At 37.0% G+C, this 16,509-nt stretch overlaps 1 protein-coding gene across 14 annotated transcripts in view; it reads left to right on the top strand.

Moving 5' to 3' along the window:
• Positions 1 to 16,509, top strand: part of LOC143153680 (protein muscleblind) — a 648,624-nt gene that overhangs the window by 462,152 nt on the left and 169,963 nt on the right. The window contains exon 4 of one of the 14 annotated variants that reach the window (XM_076325119.1): positions 11,598 to 12,152. The exons of the other annotated variants lie outside the window; for them this stretch is intronic. Within the exon in view, the coding sequence (XP_076181234.1) occupies positions 11,598 to 11,669 (72 nt within the window). The 3' untranslated portion in view covers positions 11,670 to 12,152. Of the gene's footprint in view, positions 1 to 11,597; positions 12,153 to 16,509 lie in introns of those variants that run through there. 14 annotated transcript variants of the gene reach the window in all.

Genomic DNA, 16,509 nt, shown 5'->3' with positions numbered 1-16,509 from the left:
GGAAAAAACGAGAAAGAGGTCCGAGAAAAAGAAACGACGTTGTTTATCTAGGATACGGATTGGAATTAGACGAAAAATAAACGGAAGGGAAAGAAAATAGCGGGAAAATTGCGAAAGACGCAAGTGCGATATAAATGAAGATGAAAAGGAAACACGGGAGGGAAGAGGAGAGAGAAAAAGTGTAGCGAGACGAGAAAATAGGAAATTGGAGAAACCGGGGAAAGAAAGACGAACGAGAAGGAAACGGGGAAAACGAAAAGTGGCGGGGGTAGAATAAAAAGTATCGGGAAAAGGGAGAGACTGGAATGGAAAAAGAAGGGGAAGAACAAGAAAGAGAAGTTTTGAACTCTTCCGCTGATGCATTAACCGCAGCCGGCGTAACGAGTATTATCCGGGACGTGCGGTCGTTCGCGAACTTTGAATCAGATTTTAATTAAACGAAATTGCGGAATGATATTTCACGGCCAGTTACGTGGGTAGGCGGGGTCTAAGGTTCGCTCGGGCCGATGGGAACACGGAGAAGATACTCGCACGGCCTACGGCAGTCAGGTGTCTGAGCGAAATTAAGTTTGATTCTGCTTCTTTGCTAGCAGCTGTACCCGAGCGGAATCGTTCGGCCGCAATAATTTCCCAGCTAACTCGTTGCCTGCCTCGAAAACCCTTGAAAACTTCCGAACCGATTCGGAAGGCGAGATTACGTGATATTTCAATGGTCTGGGCTGGCGTAATTGAATCTCTTGCCGCGATACCCGGTGGCTTCGCGCAAAATAAACACTCTGAAGATTTGCGAAACGATATCGTAATAATAATTTGCTCCTGGCGATTGATACGACCGGGGCTCTTGATTTTACGCGCTAATTGAGCCACACGTTCGCTATGCACGATACGTTCGCCGAGACGACGTGTACAATTTTAACGGTGTTTCATGCTCTTCGACGATCCAGTTTTTCAATTTTTCAGAAACGGTGGATTCGAGTGTTGTAATTTACTTTTCGCCAGGAGTGAAAGTACTGCTATCGAGACAAATTTCAAAAATATTTCTGTACACTACGACTACGTTAGATTTTTTAATATCAAGGTATATCTTATATATATCTAAAAGAAAATCAATCGAGGAGAAAAAAGAAGAATTTATGTGATTGATCACACGTGTATGGAAACACGATCAAACGTGCCATGGAATTTAAAGTAAATTTTATTACGAAAGCAGTTGAAAACAGTCATTTCGACTAGGTGGTAAATCAAGTGTTAACGGAGAAATATGTTTAATACTCCCTCAGGTTTTGACAATTGAAAAATGAATTGTTTGGAATATGTGCATGCGCGGTAATACGATGGCTGAAACTGATTTATATTCGCGTATCGCAATTTGATTAGATTTTCTGTAAAATCGGTACACGTATCGTAATTACTTCTCGTAGTTTTTTTTTTTATATATATTTGTTATTAGTAAATACTTTTTTAAATATTTGAAACAAAATTTAAAGACAATGAAGCTTTTTACGTAAAAAAGATGAACAGTCGTTATCTCTATCTTCTCCCATAGAGAACAAATTTTATACATTTTATACTTAAACTACATTTTTTCCGTGGAAAAACATTGGGACAGTTCTCGTTTCGGTTAATTTATACACGGAAGAGTGAGGACGGGTGAAACATTTGGACATCGAGTAAATTCCTGTGCAAAAACGAATCGAAAATGTACAGTAAAAGTGTTCGATACGAGCCTTGGTTTTTGAAAGAATCGAATTTGAAAATTCGTCAGGACCGTGTGAGATTCGATACAATACGAATCTATTAATTTTATAAAATACAATGAAATGGATAACGATGCTTCGAGATTAGATCGAATTAAAAATTAAATGGTAAAATTAGAAATGTTTTCTGTTTCGATGTAAAATGGGAGTCTTCCTTAAAAATTTATTTATTCGTGCTACGAAAGAAAATATGATCAAAGATTTCGTTTAGAGAAGATTATGGTTACCAATCGAACAATAGTGTTCGATAATGGTTGCAACTTGTCAGACTGTTCATGAATATGGAACTACCTGTTCGGGTAGTTTGGAAATACCCTGTGTATAAATCTGGACTGTACTCCGATAATCATAATAACGTCGATCTCGTAATTAGAACGTGTAATCTGGTAAATTTGTATTGCAGCGTCATAGATTCGTTCTCCGGTTCGCATGAGTCACTTAAAAGAAACCTGATTAGCCAGTTGTTAGTCAATACGTTGAATTGACACTGCTTAACCCTTTTACCTTCGAACCATATTCAACTGTGCCTGTGAAAACTGTTAAGACCGCTTTACGAGGCAATTCTGGTTGTGATTTACAAGTGCACTAAAAATAGAATATTCAATATACCACGATGGAATGGAAATGAATGTATTCAGAATGAAATATAGATTTTAATCTGGACTCAATTAAAGTGCTCTAATATTTCACACTGGTCACGAAACTCGATAATTTATCGAATTGTTGTGAAAGTTTAATTAAAACCTGAACTTAATGCTCCAATTATACGGTTAAAGTTTGATCCATCATTGTGGATTCTTAACACGGAGAAAATTATGAAAAAGTTTAAGAAAACTTTAAAAGGGTTATATTATGGAATCTACGAGAGTTAATAGTTACTTTATGTATCGATGCATCGCAGCACTACTTCCATTTATTATCGTTAAATAAAAGAATTGAAGGCCATTACCTAGATACAATTTTAATTCAAGCTTACACTATTCGAACAACAGTCTCGGAGTATGAAATTGATCGTTGAACGTATACAATTGGGAAAACCGTGTGCAGTCTTCGCAAATGAATCGCTGCTTGGAAACAAAATACGTACGATACTGGAATTCGGTATTAAATGGATAGCGATATTGATTTTTGACAAGATTGAGAAACTGATATCTTTTTACGGTTGATAAGCAGAAAGTGTTGGATTTTAATAAAATGAAATCACTTAATAACGTTTTACGAGCAATTCCGTTACCTCGAGCTAAACGAAAGTCCAGGGAAGCGTAGACCGGGCAAACAGGTGTTTCGGCGGCATTATTAAGTTTGATTCACCGTGTTTCCCTTGCAGCTGCGGCGGTGAGGCGTGCAGTGGCCATAATTTCCATTGTAACTTCAAGTTTCGAGTTTCCACGAAAACTTTGAATCGGATTTGCGAAACGATATTATGGAATATTACACGAACGATTGGCCCGAATCGTTATCTGCGCGACTAGCACTTACTTCGTTGCTATAGATACCGTTCGACATTTTTTGTCTAATCTACTGCGTTTCGAGCACGATAAACGCGACTGTTTGTTTCGCTTCTTCATCGTGTCACCATTACTCGTCTCATCGATTCGTAGTAGTCGTATTCTGTTCTGGACACTAAACTAGACTGGATTCCCGATAAAAGTATCAAACTGTCTTTATCTTCCGTTTTGAAAATGTACTCGAACCACGTCGAAAATCGTAAAAAAATATAAATTCGGTATCGAAGGAATTTCGTTTCGGTCGATGAATAATGCACGAAATAAAATCTGTTTATCGGATAGTACAATGTTTTCAATAATTTTGCGTTTATCCAGAACGTAGTAATATTATCGACGTATAATAGTGGCAATAATAAGTGACTTCTATTTGGAAGTAATAAAAATAGACCAATGAAATACAAAAATCTTTCATCGGTTGTACTATGATTACAAAATTCGATTATCGGTTGTTAGCGAATGAGTAATTTTACGCGCAAAAAATTTACTTATCGAGAGTGTATTACCGCGTTGGTAATTTTAATAAATATTTTTGTTTACGATTGATAGATAAAGAGAGTCATTTGTGAGTATCGAATAAAAAGTCAATCGCGGTCGAGAAATGAATAAATCAGCAGTTCGTATATAATTTTGCAAAGAGTACTATTGTGTTTGCAGTGTCGATTCAATGGAATTCCCTTAATAGGGTAAATAAATTTAAATGCATGTTGCGACAAATATAATGTACATGACAAATATGCATAATTGTCGAATGTGTCACTCGATATATTGCCACCGTAATATAGCCGAGTACACGAGCGCTTGTTATAGATTTTCAGAATGGATTTTCTCGGAAACAGAATATAATATACGGAACAATTATACCGTATTTTTTTATTTACCTTTACATCGGGAATCGTCTCTTTCTCCGTTTGTACCGCGTTACACGGTCGCATCGTGCGTGTACAGGTATATTTGCGAAAAATAAGTTAAACCCGTGAAATGAGTTTTATATACACGAAGCTTTATTTTCGACAAAATTGAGTTTCAATAATTTGTAGAGCGTACGCGTGCCTACTCGACTATGCTTTACGAGCACGTACAATCGCTCACACTGAAAATTGTTCATCGTTCTCGCTTACGCATCCTCTTGTTGTATGCCCTTATTTGTAATTCGCTAATTCAAACGTTGATCCTACAATACGAACGTGTATTATAACCGATCATTTATACGATAACACTGGTATTTTTCCCAAGGTCGTTGAACTCGTTCGTACGTTCTGTTCCGTGTGTTATCTTAAATAATTAACTTAATTAATTAACTTTTAAGTAGTGCACTCATTCTTTATCGTCTATCTTGCGCTTCGTTATATCTTTACCATATTAGTCGCAACGAATACTGGTAAATGAAATACGCACGTAAAATAGAGTACCGTTATGAAAAAGAATTAATAAAAATAATAATTTCTTTGACCTTTTCCGGGACGACGAATTATTTCGTTTAAAGTGAAAAAGCATTCAAACTGTAACTAATCTATAATATTTATAGATTGCGCGACGATACGACATCGTATTATTGAGAAACTTAATTACGTATATTTGTTTCAAATGGAAAAATTAACCGTTACGACAAAATTTTAACGGTTTCAGCGAGGATGCCTATTGTCGATATTAACACATTCATCGTCACTTTCAATTTATTTCATCAACATGATCGTCGACAGTGTTGTAAAAATATTATGTTTTTTTTATTTTTACTACACCATATATTTTAGATTTATCGGTATCGGCAACATTGCAATCAATATTCTAGGTACAACAACACGATAAAATCGCAAACAAATAACGGTGGCGTTCGTGACAAAAATGTAAAATCGAAACGCGAAACCAACATAGTGATCCTAGTGATTGAGTTTTCCAAATAGTGCAAACACAGTTTTGTTTTAAATTTATATAAATAAATATCGTAGAAGCAATTATTATCTTTTTCGCTATACTCCTGCTATGCTGATGCGACGATGAGGTATACTCGACAGTTGAGTATTCGGACGTTGCTTCGAGAGTTTAAACGTAAAATAAATCGTTGTCATTTTGAAGGAAATAAAACGTAATATTCGTACCCCTAAAACGTTCTATTCTCTTATCATCCTTCGAAGTGACGATTGTTGAAAGGTGTGTGCCTAATCAACGCTAAAACTACCAACGATGAACTTCTATTTCTGCAAGACTTTGTGCGTATCTTCGAAAATAGAAAAGGAAACGACAAATTAATTTACCGATATACTTAATTATTCATTTCGTCAATTGTTACCGAAAATTGCAGGTAAAAGCTAATAATCGACTAATTTGGTAACTTTGGTAGTTTGTACACAGTAAGTTCGTACCAACATAAAAACCGACCGAACGTAGGGTGCCGGTATCCCACCAGGGAGTTTATCGGTGCCACTGAAGAAAAAGTATTTCTATCTCCGAAAGAGTCTTCGTAACCAGGGTGACTTTTTTTTCGCATTCTCGAGGCGAACTTTCATATTCGGTCCAGCTATTTTAGTTACACCCTGTACAACGCAATCCCGATGTCCCCGTTAATAAAAGGTAATTGCACGGGAACGGTTTTACGAGGGAGTTTATTATACGTGAACGAACGAAATCCGGACGGAAAACAGGTGCTCCCACGGCGCTGAGCTCGATTATCCCCCTCTTCCTGGGCTGCAGGGTGCGCTGCTTTCCGTAATTTCCATTGTAACTCTTCGCTGAAACCGTGGGTCCACACGGACGTCGGTTCGCGCTGTCATACTAATGGTCTCGCGACTCCGCGAGCGAGAGCGACGCCGCAACCCTACGGAAGAAAAAAAGACGGGAAAAAGGAAAAGAAGAAGGAAACGGTTTTACGAGCCTGAAAATGTTTTATTCATGTCGCGTACAGAGTCCCACCCGTTTCACTAAACGCGCATACCGTCAACGTCGTATCAAACTTCAACTATAAGCCCGGCTGAACTCGAGTTTTCCGAAATGCGCCGGGCATGTGAAACTAAGGGGTTTCAGACCCCTTAGTGGGCGGCTTCTGACCCCTTGGCGTGTATCTATCTCACGTTTCGCCGTCTCCACTGTCTTACGAGCTTGCAACTGTTCGACGTCCACCGAATACGCTACTCTTTTATTTGCATCGATCGTGTTGGCTACCCGAATGACGCGAATCCCGTGAGATTTTGTCTTCTCGACCGCTCGGAATTACCTATCGTAGGGAGAGAGCGAGATCACCCTGGAATAGAATCGTGAGTCGCATCGGGTCGAACGTTTTAGGGTTGCACGGAACAATTACGCGACCGCTTTCTTATGGAATTCGAGCTCTACCTTTCGAATATTCTCCTTTCTCAATTGCTCCCCTTTACGGTATATTGTATCCTACGGTTATCTCGTTTCACGTTCATTGTGTAAAATTTATTTCACATGGTCGCGAATTTTTATATATATTTTAATTTCAGTCTTAAATATATATATAAATGTATTGAAATATTTTTTTCGATTTCGTTTAGTCGAGAATATTTTTATATATAATATTTTTATATACGTGTATTTAAATATTTGCTTAACTCGCAAGAATTGAATTATCGGTTCTTTTCTTAAGAATTACACTATTGTCAGTTTTTACATTCTACTTACGGACGGTACTACCCTCTCCTTAATTAGAGAATGATCTTCTTTCTCCCTGTGATACACTTTCGTGTACAAATACAGCTTTCTATAATACAGTCTTCGATGTAAATATTCATATCACTCGTTGCTTGGTTTACGAGTGGCTGTATCTCAGGCATAGATAAGAATCGTTACCTACCCCGCTTTCGACCGACGGTACTGATTTTATCGCTTCAAAGCAGGAATTACTGTACATCGCGAGTCTCTACCGGGTTAGTTATGGTAATTCATTTGGGCACTGCAATCCTGTATTATTTTACGCGAATTTAGTCGCGGTTAAATTGATAAGTTTACGTCACAACATTTAACACTCGCAACTTTGTCCTCTAACAATTTTTCATTGTTGTGCGTTTATGTATTTCCTTTGAATTTCAAGTTATTTTGTATATTTCTTAAACCAATTGAGAAATTTATTCTTCTGGACACTTTTCAAACGAAAAGTCAAATTTCTTGCAAGTACTGATAACGAAATTAATATATTTTCTTCGTGATAAAATTTAAAACAATAAATCGTAACGCGTATAATTAAATTTGTCGTACTTCGCTACCTCACCGAGGTGAGGTAAAATAAAATTTTCATCCATCGCGTCGAATGTATTCAATCTTCCACAAACACGCTGCAATTTTTAATCCAAACGCGTTGAAACTTTCAAGATTCATCGATTTTTTAAGCCGATCGAACGCTACGAAAAGTGTGTCGAATTTTCGTTCTTCGGGTTCTATGAAGCTGACTTTGTCCAAACAAAATCTTAAGCTTCGAGATCCATTGGAAATTCGATAACGAAAAATCGACCGTTTCCACGAAGTTCAAACACACATTTCCCCTTTGTTTGCGTCGTCCGTGTTACCCAGCCAAACAAAACGAATTCCGTGACGTCTTATCTTTCAACAAATCTTGCAAACTTCGTTAACGTCGATGGGAACGCGTTCAACTCGGTTTTCCGTTTTCATCCCAAGACGTTTCAAATGTTTCACTTTGAAACGAGCGATCTTTTCCCAGTTTCAACACGGTCTCGAGTACTAGTCTCGAACGACGAGTAATTTTCGAAAGTGCAGTGGAATTATGCGGCGAGGAGACCAGACGCTCGAGATCTAGGCGAGCGTTGCAGTGTTTTGAGCAATGGCTTTTCCAAGTTCAGCGTACACACGACGCTGATGCTATCTGTAAATATGTATGTCTTTATCTATCATTTATGGGCCGAACGCAGAAATGTTGTTCCAGTATTTCTATCCGACTCTCGGCGAGGGAAAAGCTCGTTGCTTTTCATTTAATATTACAGTCTGTTAACTGTGCGGCAAGTTCTCTCGTTGATCATTCCGCTTGGATTATTTTACGCATTCGCGTTTTCGCGAGATTCTTTGCGCATTTATCGGCGAGACTTTCGCGAGAAAAAAGAATTCGCCGTACGAGAATTTTATTGTTCGAAAGAAAGATTGTAAATTCGGTCGAATCGATTAGTACGGATAATCGTATAAGGGACAATGGTGATATCGTTATTATTCATTAATTACTTCTGCGTCGTTCTTAAAAAATTACGAATAGTATTAGGTACAAGCATATGTCGAGTGCAGATAATATATTCACGTGGTAAAAAAGTGTAAACTATGAAAGTTTATAAATTGATAGTAGAACCACAGAGACAGTTAAAGAGGACCTCATTGATATTTCTGAGATTTTTAAATTGAGTTGGTACAAAGTATATATACATTTATTTATATTAATTATTTGTGAAGAAAATATGAATCTTAGGGTAGAAGTATAAACAAAATTCAGGATGCCGATGGATTAAAGAACGTAATTTATGGTAAGGAAAAATGGCACTTTAGCACGGAACGAAACATCGATTCGGTAATATCGATACCCGAGAACGAAAGGGAAAGCTCCGTTATAAGTTCCGTGGCTGAAAAAACAACGAGCGGAAGTTAGAAGCAACGAGGACATAAAAGCACTTGCGCTTTCCATATTGTAAATGGATTACGCTATCCTCGATTCTGAAAACTTCGTACTTTGCGCAGCTTTGAGGAAAGATTTCCCGAAGAGAAGCTTTTACGAGAAATAGCGGATATCCTAGGCATAAACGATTATCGGCAATATCGTATCGCATTACAGGCCATCCATAAATCGATGTATTAAAAAAGTTACAAGATGGAAGTTTTCACTTACGAACAGCTTTGCTTGTTTAACGTATTGAATACCCAAGATGATCGCTGACGAGTCATTAGAGTCATTAGTATTTACGTTTCTCTAAAACGATTAATTAAATCGTCCTGATACTCCTGAACTTTTAAATAATATTACCGTGATTGGGAGTGCAAGAAAATGGTAACTCGAAGCAGCAATATTTTTATCCCGCGCAAAGTGAATCGTTCGCTAATGAAACTTTTATAGTTTTTATTGTATGAAATACAAGTACAACCTCTGAAATTAGACCTATACATTTTGGAACATCCTGTACAGAATTTGTTTAAGAAATGTCTCTGTATTTCCAATAGTTCTCTATGTAATACCAAGAGAAGGAATCATCGAAGGGTGGTTTTACCCCTTACACAGGGGTTATCGTAACTGCAAAGTTTCTTATAAAAGAGAAAGATATTTCTTATCGATAACTTTCCCTTTTCAATATTCTTCGAGGACATCGACATCGACAAAATCGTTAACATGGTAAATAATTACATCCACGTATTTGGAAAGATTCTGTAGAAATTTGTTCAGGAAACCTCTTAGTATCTTCGATAGTTCTCCGTGTTGTATCCAGAATAGGAATCCTTGAAGGGTGATTTTACCCCTTGCGCGCAAATTATCCTAGCTAAAAGGAAACCGTGTCTCTTATTTCTGACTGCTAGTGAAACCTCCAAAGTTTCTCAAGAGAAAAAAAAGAGAAGGATATTCCCTGTCATTGATCTTTCCTTTCGAACGTTCTCCGAAGACATTGAAATCGATAAAGTGGTTAACACGGTAAATGATTAGCATAATTACGATTGGTCGTATTAACGCCGTGAAATAATTATTTTCGTGAGGATAATGGTGTTTCTCCGTGGTGCGTTTCGTCGCAGCGTGTATTCCGCTGTGAACTCGGTCGCGCGAATTCCGCGTCTTTAAGAACGTATTGCGGCCGTGTATCAGGGCGACTTTCCTTACTTCCTTAACGAGCGACACGACGTAACGATGATTTATACCTGCCGGACGTTACCAAGTGCGCCGGGGGCTTAATATAATGTGCCGTTGGGGGATTTAAATAATTAGTATAATGAGGTGAGCGAGGGTACCTAACCGACGACACCTCGCGTGCCTCGTCCGAAGACGAGGCATACAGCGAATGAGAGGGTTTGAAAGAGGGACGTGGAAGGGGATAGGAAGAAGGATACTCCAATTTCAAACCCTGATATCAAGCCACTGGAGCGACCCGGCACAGAGAACGTTAGAGCTAACCAGTCACCGGCGGAACCTTTCTCGTATTACTAATTAATTATTTGCAGGTTTACGCCGACCTGTAAAGAGATTTACATCGTTCTATCTCAGACTTCCATTTCTTGGCTCGTGAGATCCGTTTTAAATTTAACCGTCGATACCCACGGTCCACGGGGTGTCGTTGAATTCGTCGCCGACGATCGCGTTCGAGGTTTCAGCTGAAACAAAAGAGACGATTCGGGTGCTGTAAATTTAGAACACCTCACCCGTCCTTTCCTTAGAAGAATCTTTCCCACGAAAGTGACGAGCAGAATTTTTTAGCTTCTTTTCGTAATTCGTAATGGAAGAATTGCTCGTCGATATAAGAAACAGAGAAGGAGAAGTTGGTCTAATCTGAAAATAGAAATTGAGCTGGTGATAATAATCGTACGAAAAGATATTAATTTTTCTATCGCATATTCGTCCTAGACAGAAATTTAGTTATTTTGTTAGCAATTTTTTGTTTTTGATACGTACACCGTGTTATTTAGCGTCAAAAACCACAATGGATTTATTTAAAACTTCCCTTGATGTGGCACTAGCTTTGTAGGTTGCATCAGGGAGCTGAAACTTTTCAGAGTAGTTTCACCCCTTAAACTCGAGCTACCGTGGTTAAGAAAAAATATGCGTTCCGTGGAATCAGATATTTCAGAACTTTTATTAGAGAAAGTTTTGTAAAATAAAGAGAACCGGTGTACCGTATTTATTATATAATACATAGGTGCTGGTCTTATTTAATAATTTGTCGTATCGTATGGAATATAACAACATTAATCCATTTATCGTTAAATAAGTTATCGATGAATAACTTGTTACAAATGAAATGTAAATAATGTTTTTCGCATCTTAATCGAAGCGATATGATGAGATATACAAAAGTTCTTAATGAAATGTACCAAAGTTCTATAATATTATCTATGTATACTAAATCTGCATACCTACGTTATAAATATTACCGCTATATTATCACACTGTTACATATTAAACTGTGCATTATGAATACTATATTTACATTCGGTGAGGTAATGAATAACCGTAAAGAGTATACACATTGCAATATATTTGTAAAAGTGTACCGACTGAAAACTTTTCGGTTCCTCTTGTTTCTCCACTTTTATTTTCAATTTTTATCAAACTATTCAAATGCAACATATTAAAAAAGTAGCACGGCCAATTCGACCTTCCATTTACACGAACTTTTCCTTTCTGTTTTAGGTAAGGCCACATTTTCGATCGTTTTTAACCTACTCGGAACTCGACGGGCTCACGATCCTTCGAAAAAGGTAACGTTTATCGATGATACACATCGGTACGCCATTATCGTTTGTACAAGCATACGGGACCGAGTGTCGTGTAAATCAAAAAAGTTGGAAAATTAAATTACTTAAATTTTCCTGTTCCTTCCAGCGAGTACCTCCACGCGTTAAGCATTAATTTCTCGAAATGAGGTAAAATTCGCTCGCGCCACTCTCATATTCAGCGGCTCGCATATCACACGTGCTACAGCACGGTAGCCCACTAAATTAGGGTACGTTTGCCAAGGCAGTCGAAGCAAAGAACAGGATGGCGATGCCATCCCCTTCCACTGTCAGATATTCGGACCGTGTTCGTTAATTACCGCGAAGTAACGGTGGCGTGAGTAATAATAGTTTTGCGACTACGCGGATAGAGGGCAACAATGGCCGAGTTAATTAGTACGGCTGTCATTCCGGGGTGAAATAGCTAAAAACTCGCCGGCGATAAATCATTTCGAACGACGCGGTAAAAAAAAAAGTTACCAATTCCTGCGTTTCTCTGCCTAACAAGCCGCGGCGACCTCGTTTAATTGACTGGCCATTATTTCGCGTATATCTTACGTTACACGATCCTGAGAAAAGTTTGCCGGATAAATTTCGCGCGACGAATATTCGCACACCGCCGAGTGAAGAATATAAAACCTGTTTGGGGCGGACAGACGTAGATCGAACCTTTGATTAGCCCTCGTCTGCGTTGAAGGTGACTGTTCAAGAATTATCAGATCGTCTCGTAAATATTCGCGTTTCGTCGTTTGTATAAATTTTCTTTGTAGAAACGTGCGCGCGCGGAAAAATCTTTACAGTAACTTTATCTTCCCGTGGATACACTCGATAATTTATCATTCAAGAAAGATAGATTTTAACCCTCAAGTAGGCGCGTAAGGGTGCAGCAAGATCATTCGAATACATTCCACGCGGCTGTTTGATATGTAATAAATTGATTATTTGATCATAGGTTCGGCCACACTGAAATTTTGTCCTCTGTTTTTCTTTCGATAATTTTGTTCTCTTTTTTTTTATTTTTTTAGGTGCTCTTTATATTTCTCCCTTAATTTCTTCTCATAGTTTCTGTATTTTCCTAAATATCCAATTTCGTATCGACAATTTCTAATTTTGTTCTTATTGGCTCCGACTCCTTCACCAATTGGAAGCTATAAGAATTTAATACACAAACAATAATACAAAATTTACGAAATCACATCCAGACTTTTTTTCTTGACGTTCTGATTCAATTCGTTTGCTCGACAGTTATCTACCTTCGTTATTCTCTTGATAAGTTCTACTTGCATTGAATTGTGTCAAGTTTTAATACACGGTGTTATTATACTTCGGGTGCAATTTCGTATCTCCTTATTTATCGGTCACAGAAGATTACTTTGGCGTGCGACACGTGTCAATTATTACTCTGGACGAGAAACACCTGATCCGATCGAACCAAATCCAACCGCGATACATCTGCTTACATAGAGCCGGATTTGACACAAAATAAAAAGAAAGAATTATAGAAATTTGAAAGACTTTGACACGACTACTTAAGGAATCAAAATTTATATTCGGTTAAATTTATTTGATATTTTTTAATTGAAATTAGCGAGCATTAGTTGGCAATTCACAAACCTCTAAAGATAGTACAACTTTTATTCGAAATAATTTTCAGTATTTTTGTTTAATTCAGGAGTCATGCAGACGTAATTAAAATTGGTGGTATAGTATAGTTTTTAAGTTGGATCAATGAACATTTTGGTAAAGTTTTGTGAAAATTGACGACAGTTCGTTGTATTCTCTTGCGAGTGAAATATACAAAGACCTCTAAAGTGACCTGATATTTTGTAATACAGTGTAAACGATACAATATTTATTAATCCAATTACTCGTTCGCAACGCGTGGAAAAATCTTGTAATTGGCTCTCTTTATTATATTTGTTACCATTCGGAACGATTCGATGTTGTATGTTATGCAGAATTAATTGTTCATGAAAGTAGAACGTCGAAATTTAGTTTGGCTTGACATTTCAAATGGCCGAGTGAAATATTCAGAAAATGTTTTCCCGTTTCACGAAATATTTTAACTATTAAAATGTTCGAAATCCTCTGTTTTTCAGCGATGTTCGAATTCTTTTTAGGTCAATAATACAATAAAAATTTAACAAAGAGTTTGCAAATTTCATTATTGAATATTTAAATTCTAATCGTAATACCGATCAACGAAGAAACTGAACATCTCTGTTTTCGTAAAAACGCATTTTTCTTCCGTTAGCATTATTAAGTGTTTGTTCAATCTGATCGTGATTTCATATTTTTGGCCAATAATGTGTTCTGCAATTTCTGCAAAATCCAATGATTCAATAAATTTAATAGTTCATCAATTAGTGGATTTGCTGAGCTCTCACTGACCAAAACATAGGAAATTAGGACTATATATCTATATTTGAATATGCGTGCTGTTCAATGTTGCATCGTTTGGATAATCGTCGCATGCATTAGCAAGTTTTGCTTAATCGACGTGTCGTCCAATTAAATTTTGATCGATCGAATGTGTCGTTGAATTAACACTTTGCAGACACATTGGGACTTTTAAGGAACGATCGAATTTTTGTTATTGAATTTTGTAAGCCTTTCGAGGACTTCCGTTCAAATTTCGAAACCGAAAACTCTAGATAAAATTGAATATGTAGAATCTCTTAATAATAATGTCTCGATACGATATTATTATTAATAATTTACTAACGGGTTTGATTCCTTTTTGTGTACAATTAATGCGATAGAGTACACAACAGACATAAATAAAACGATCTAATATTATATCGCGAAATAAAATAAAATAAAATGGTATAAAGTAAAATAACAAAATCTTTCATAGAATTATAGGAGTTATAATACCTTAATCTGTTACTCGAATTTTGCAAAAGGATGGTAAAGAAGAGAAAAAAATATCTAGTTTCTCGCGAAACTCGTTAACGTTAATTATTGTACGATTTATACAAGTAAACGTACCACGTAAGGTGCTATGAAACTCTTTACAGATAAGGTTATCACGTCTTCTGGCAGTAGATCTATAGATATATTAATTGAAGCAAGTAGTTGAGAAGATACAATCGTGCCATTTAAAAGTATACGAACAAGTATAATACAAGGTATTTTCGAGTAGTCATGACTGGTTACTGTTATCAGCGTTCTTAAATGGCGAGTTTCTGGTTATTATTACTGAACCAAGTACCGAATAACGCAAACAATTTTCTACTTTACGGTATATTGACGATCAGGGGAACACACTTTATGGGAATTGTGGGTTAATCAACTTTGAATTAAATTGGTTATAGTGTTTCTGGGTTAACCAACTTTGAATGAAATTTTGCTTAATCCACGTTCAGTGCTCGAATCTTCCCTGAATTGTCTCGTAGATGAAAATTAGGTATCCTTCGAGTCGTAATTTTTCTAATACCCGGCGTTGTTTACGTGGGTTTCTTCGTAAGGTTGTCTCGCCACACAGCAAATGCGTGACTGCGGCCTATTTAATCGTATCCAGGACTCGGCTTACCGTAAATTAGATAAAATTGCCCATAAAGTTCTGCCTATCTACCTACTTACATTCGGGACACTCCTGTATATCGTTTCGTGACGGTGACCGTAAAACGTAGAATTGAACGAAAATATATCGTGTTATGACAACGTTGGTTGCGGTCGATTTTCGCTTTCGTTGTTCGTCACTTCGTTCGAAGCACGATTGTCGGTCGTAAACCGAACAAGAAGCGAAATACTTTGTATAATACGACACCTTGTGCGAAGCAATAAGGAAATCGTGTTCTCGGTGGAATCGATCGATGCTCTTTGAAATTAAATTCGCAAATTATCGTTCAATTTTTTCATCCAGAAATCGACAACCGTATAGAAATATTTCTAAGAACTATATTTCTATCTTGCATTTAACGATAGTATGGAAAGTTTTCAAATTATATGTGCCAATAGTGAACAAATTGAATCAATCGCGTACGTATAAATTTCAAAAAACACTTGTTTAATATGAAAAAATATTTAAAAGTATTCAAATTTTACTCGAATTTTAGTCGAATTTCACTGGATATCGGAAGTTTCGATGAATAAAATTTTTGGATATCTTGCAACACTTATTTATTTCATTGATTTATCCTTTTAACGTATAAAATATCCATTTGGATACGCAACAAGATGCGTCTAACAAAATTGTAAAACGTGTATAAGATCTAAAATTTAGACCCGATTCAAATAAGCGATACTTCTGTACTTTAACAGTTGTAAACAACTCTACGTAAGAAAACATCCAAGATTTTTAAAAGTAATTGAAAATGTAAACGACACAATCGAAACGAACCGGAGTGGATTTGAAAAATTTTTACAAAAATAAGACTTTTCCCAAATTTTCGTCCGTCTCGCAAAAGTTTAATTTTTGAGCAATGGAGGGAAAGTTACGAGATCATCGATAACTTTTTAAAAGAGATACAAAATCGTAGATCGTTTTATCTTTGTACAGCGTACGTTTTGAGCGTGACTCGATTCTGCACGAATGTTCGAGAATTTTCATAGGAGAACGAGGTTGATGATAATGTTAACCGTAGAAGCTTACGTTGAATTTTGTTTTAACGTAGAGACAGTACGGAGAACATCTTCGAGAATTATTCAGAGGAGTAGGTTCGGTGTAACGTAAAATGTAAAGTTTAAGAGAGAAATTGCACTTAAAGTGTCTCGAAAGCGTATTCGACAATTCCGATGCTTTCCCTTCGCTTGTACGGATACCGTCTGCGTGGTCTACAAATGTCGAAAGATGTCTTCAAACTCGCCAATGGTCTTGGAGTGTA

This window comes from Ptiloglossa arizonensis, chromosome 13, assembly GCF_051014685.1.
Source record: "Ptiloglossa arizonensis isolate GNS036 chromosome 13, iyPtiAriz1_principal, whole genome shotgun sequence".
Classification (NCBI taxonomy): Eukaryota; Metazoa; Arthropoda; class Insecta; order Hymenoptera; family Colletidae; genus Ptiloglossa; species Ptiloglossa arizonensis.
This window is presented reverse-complemented; position numbering and strand designations above follow the sequence as displayed.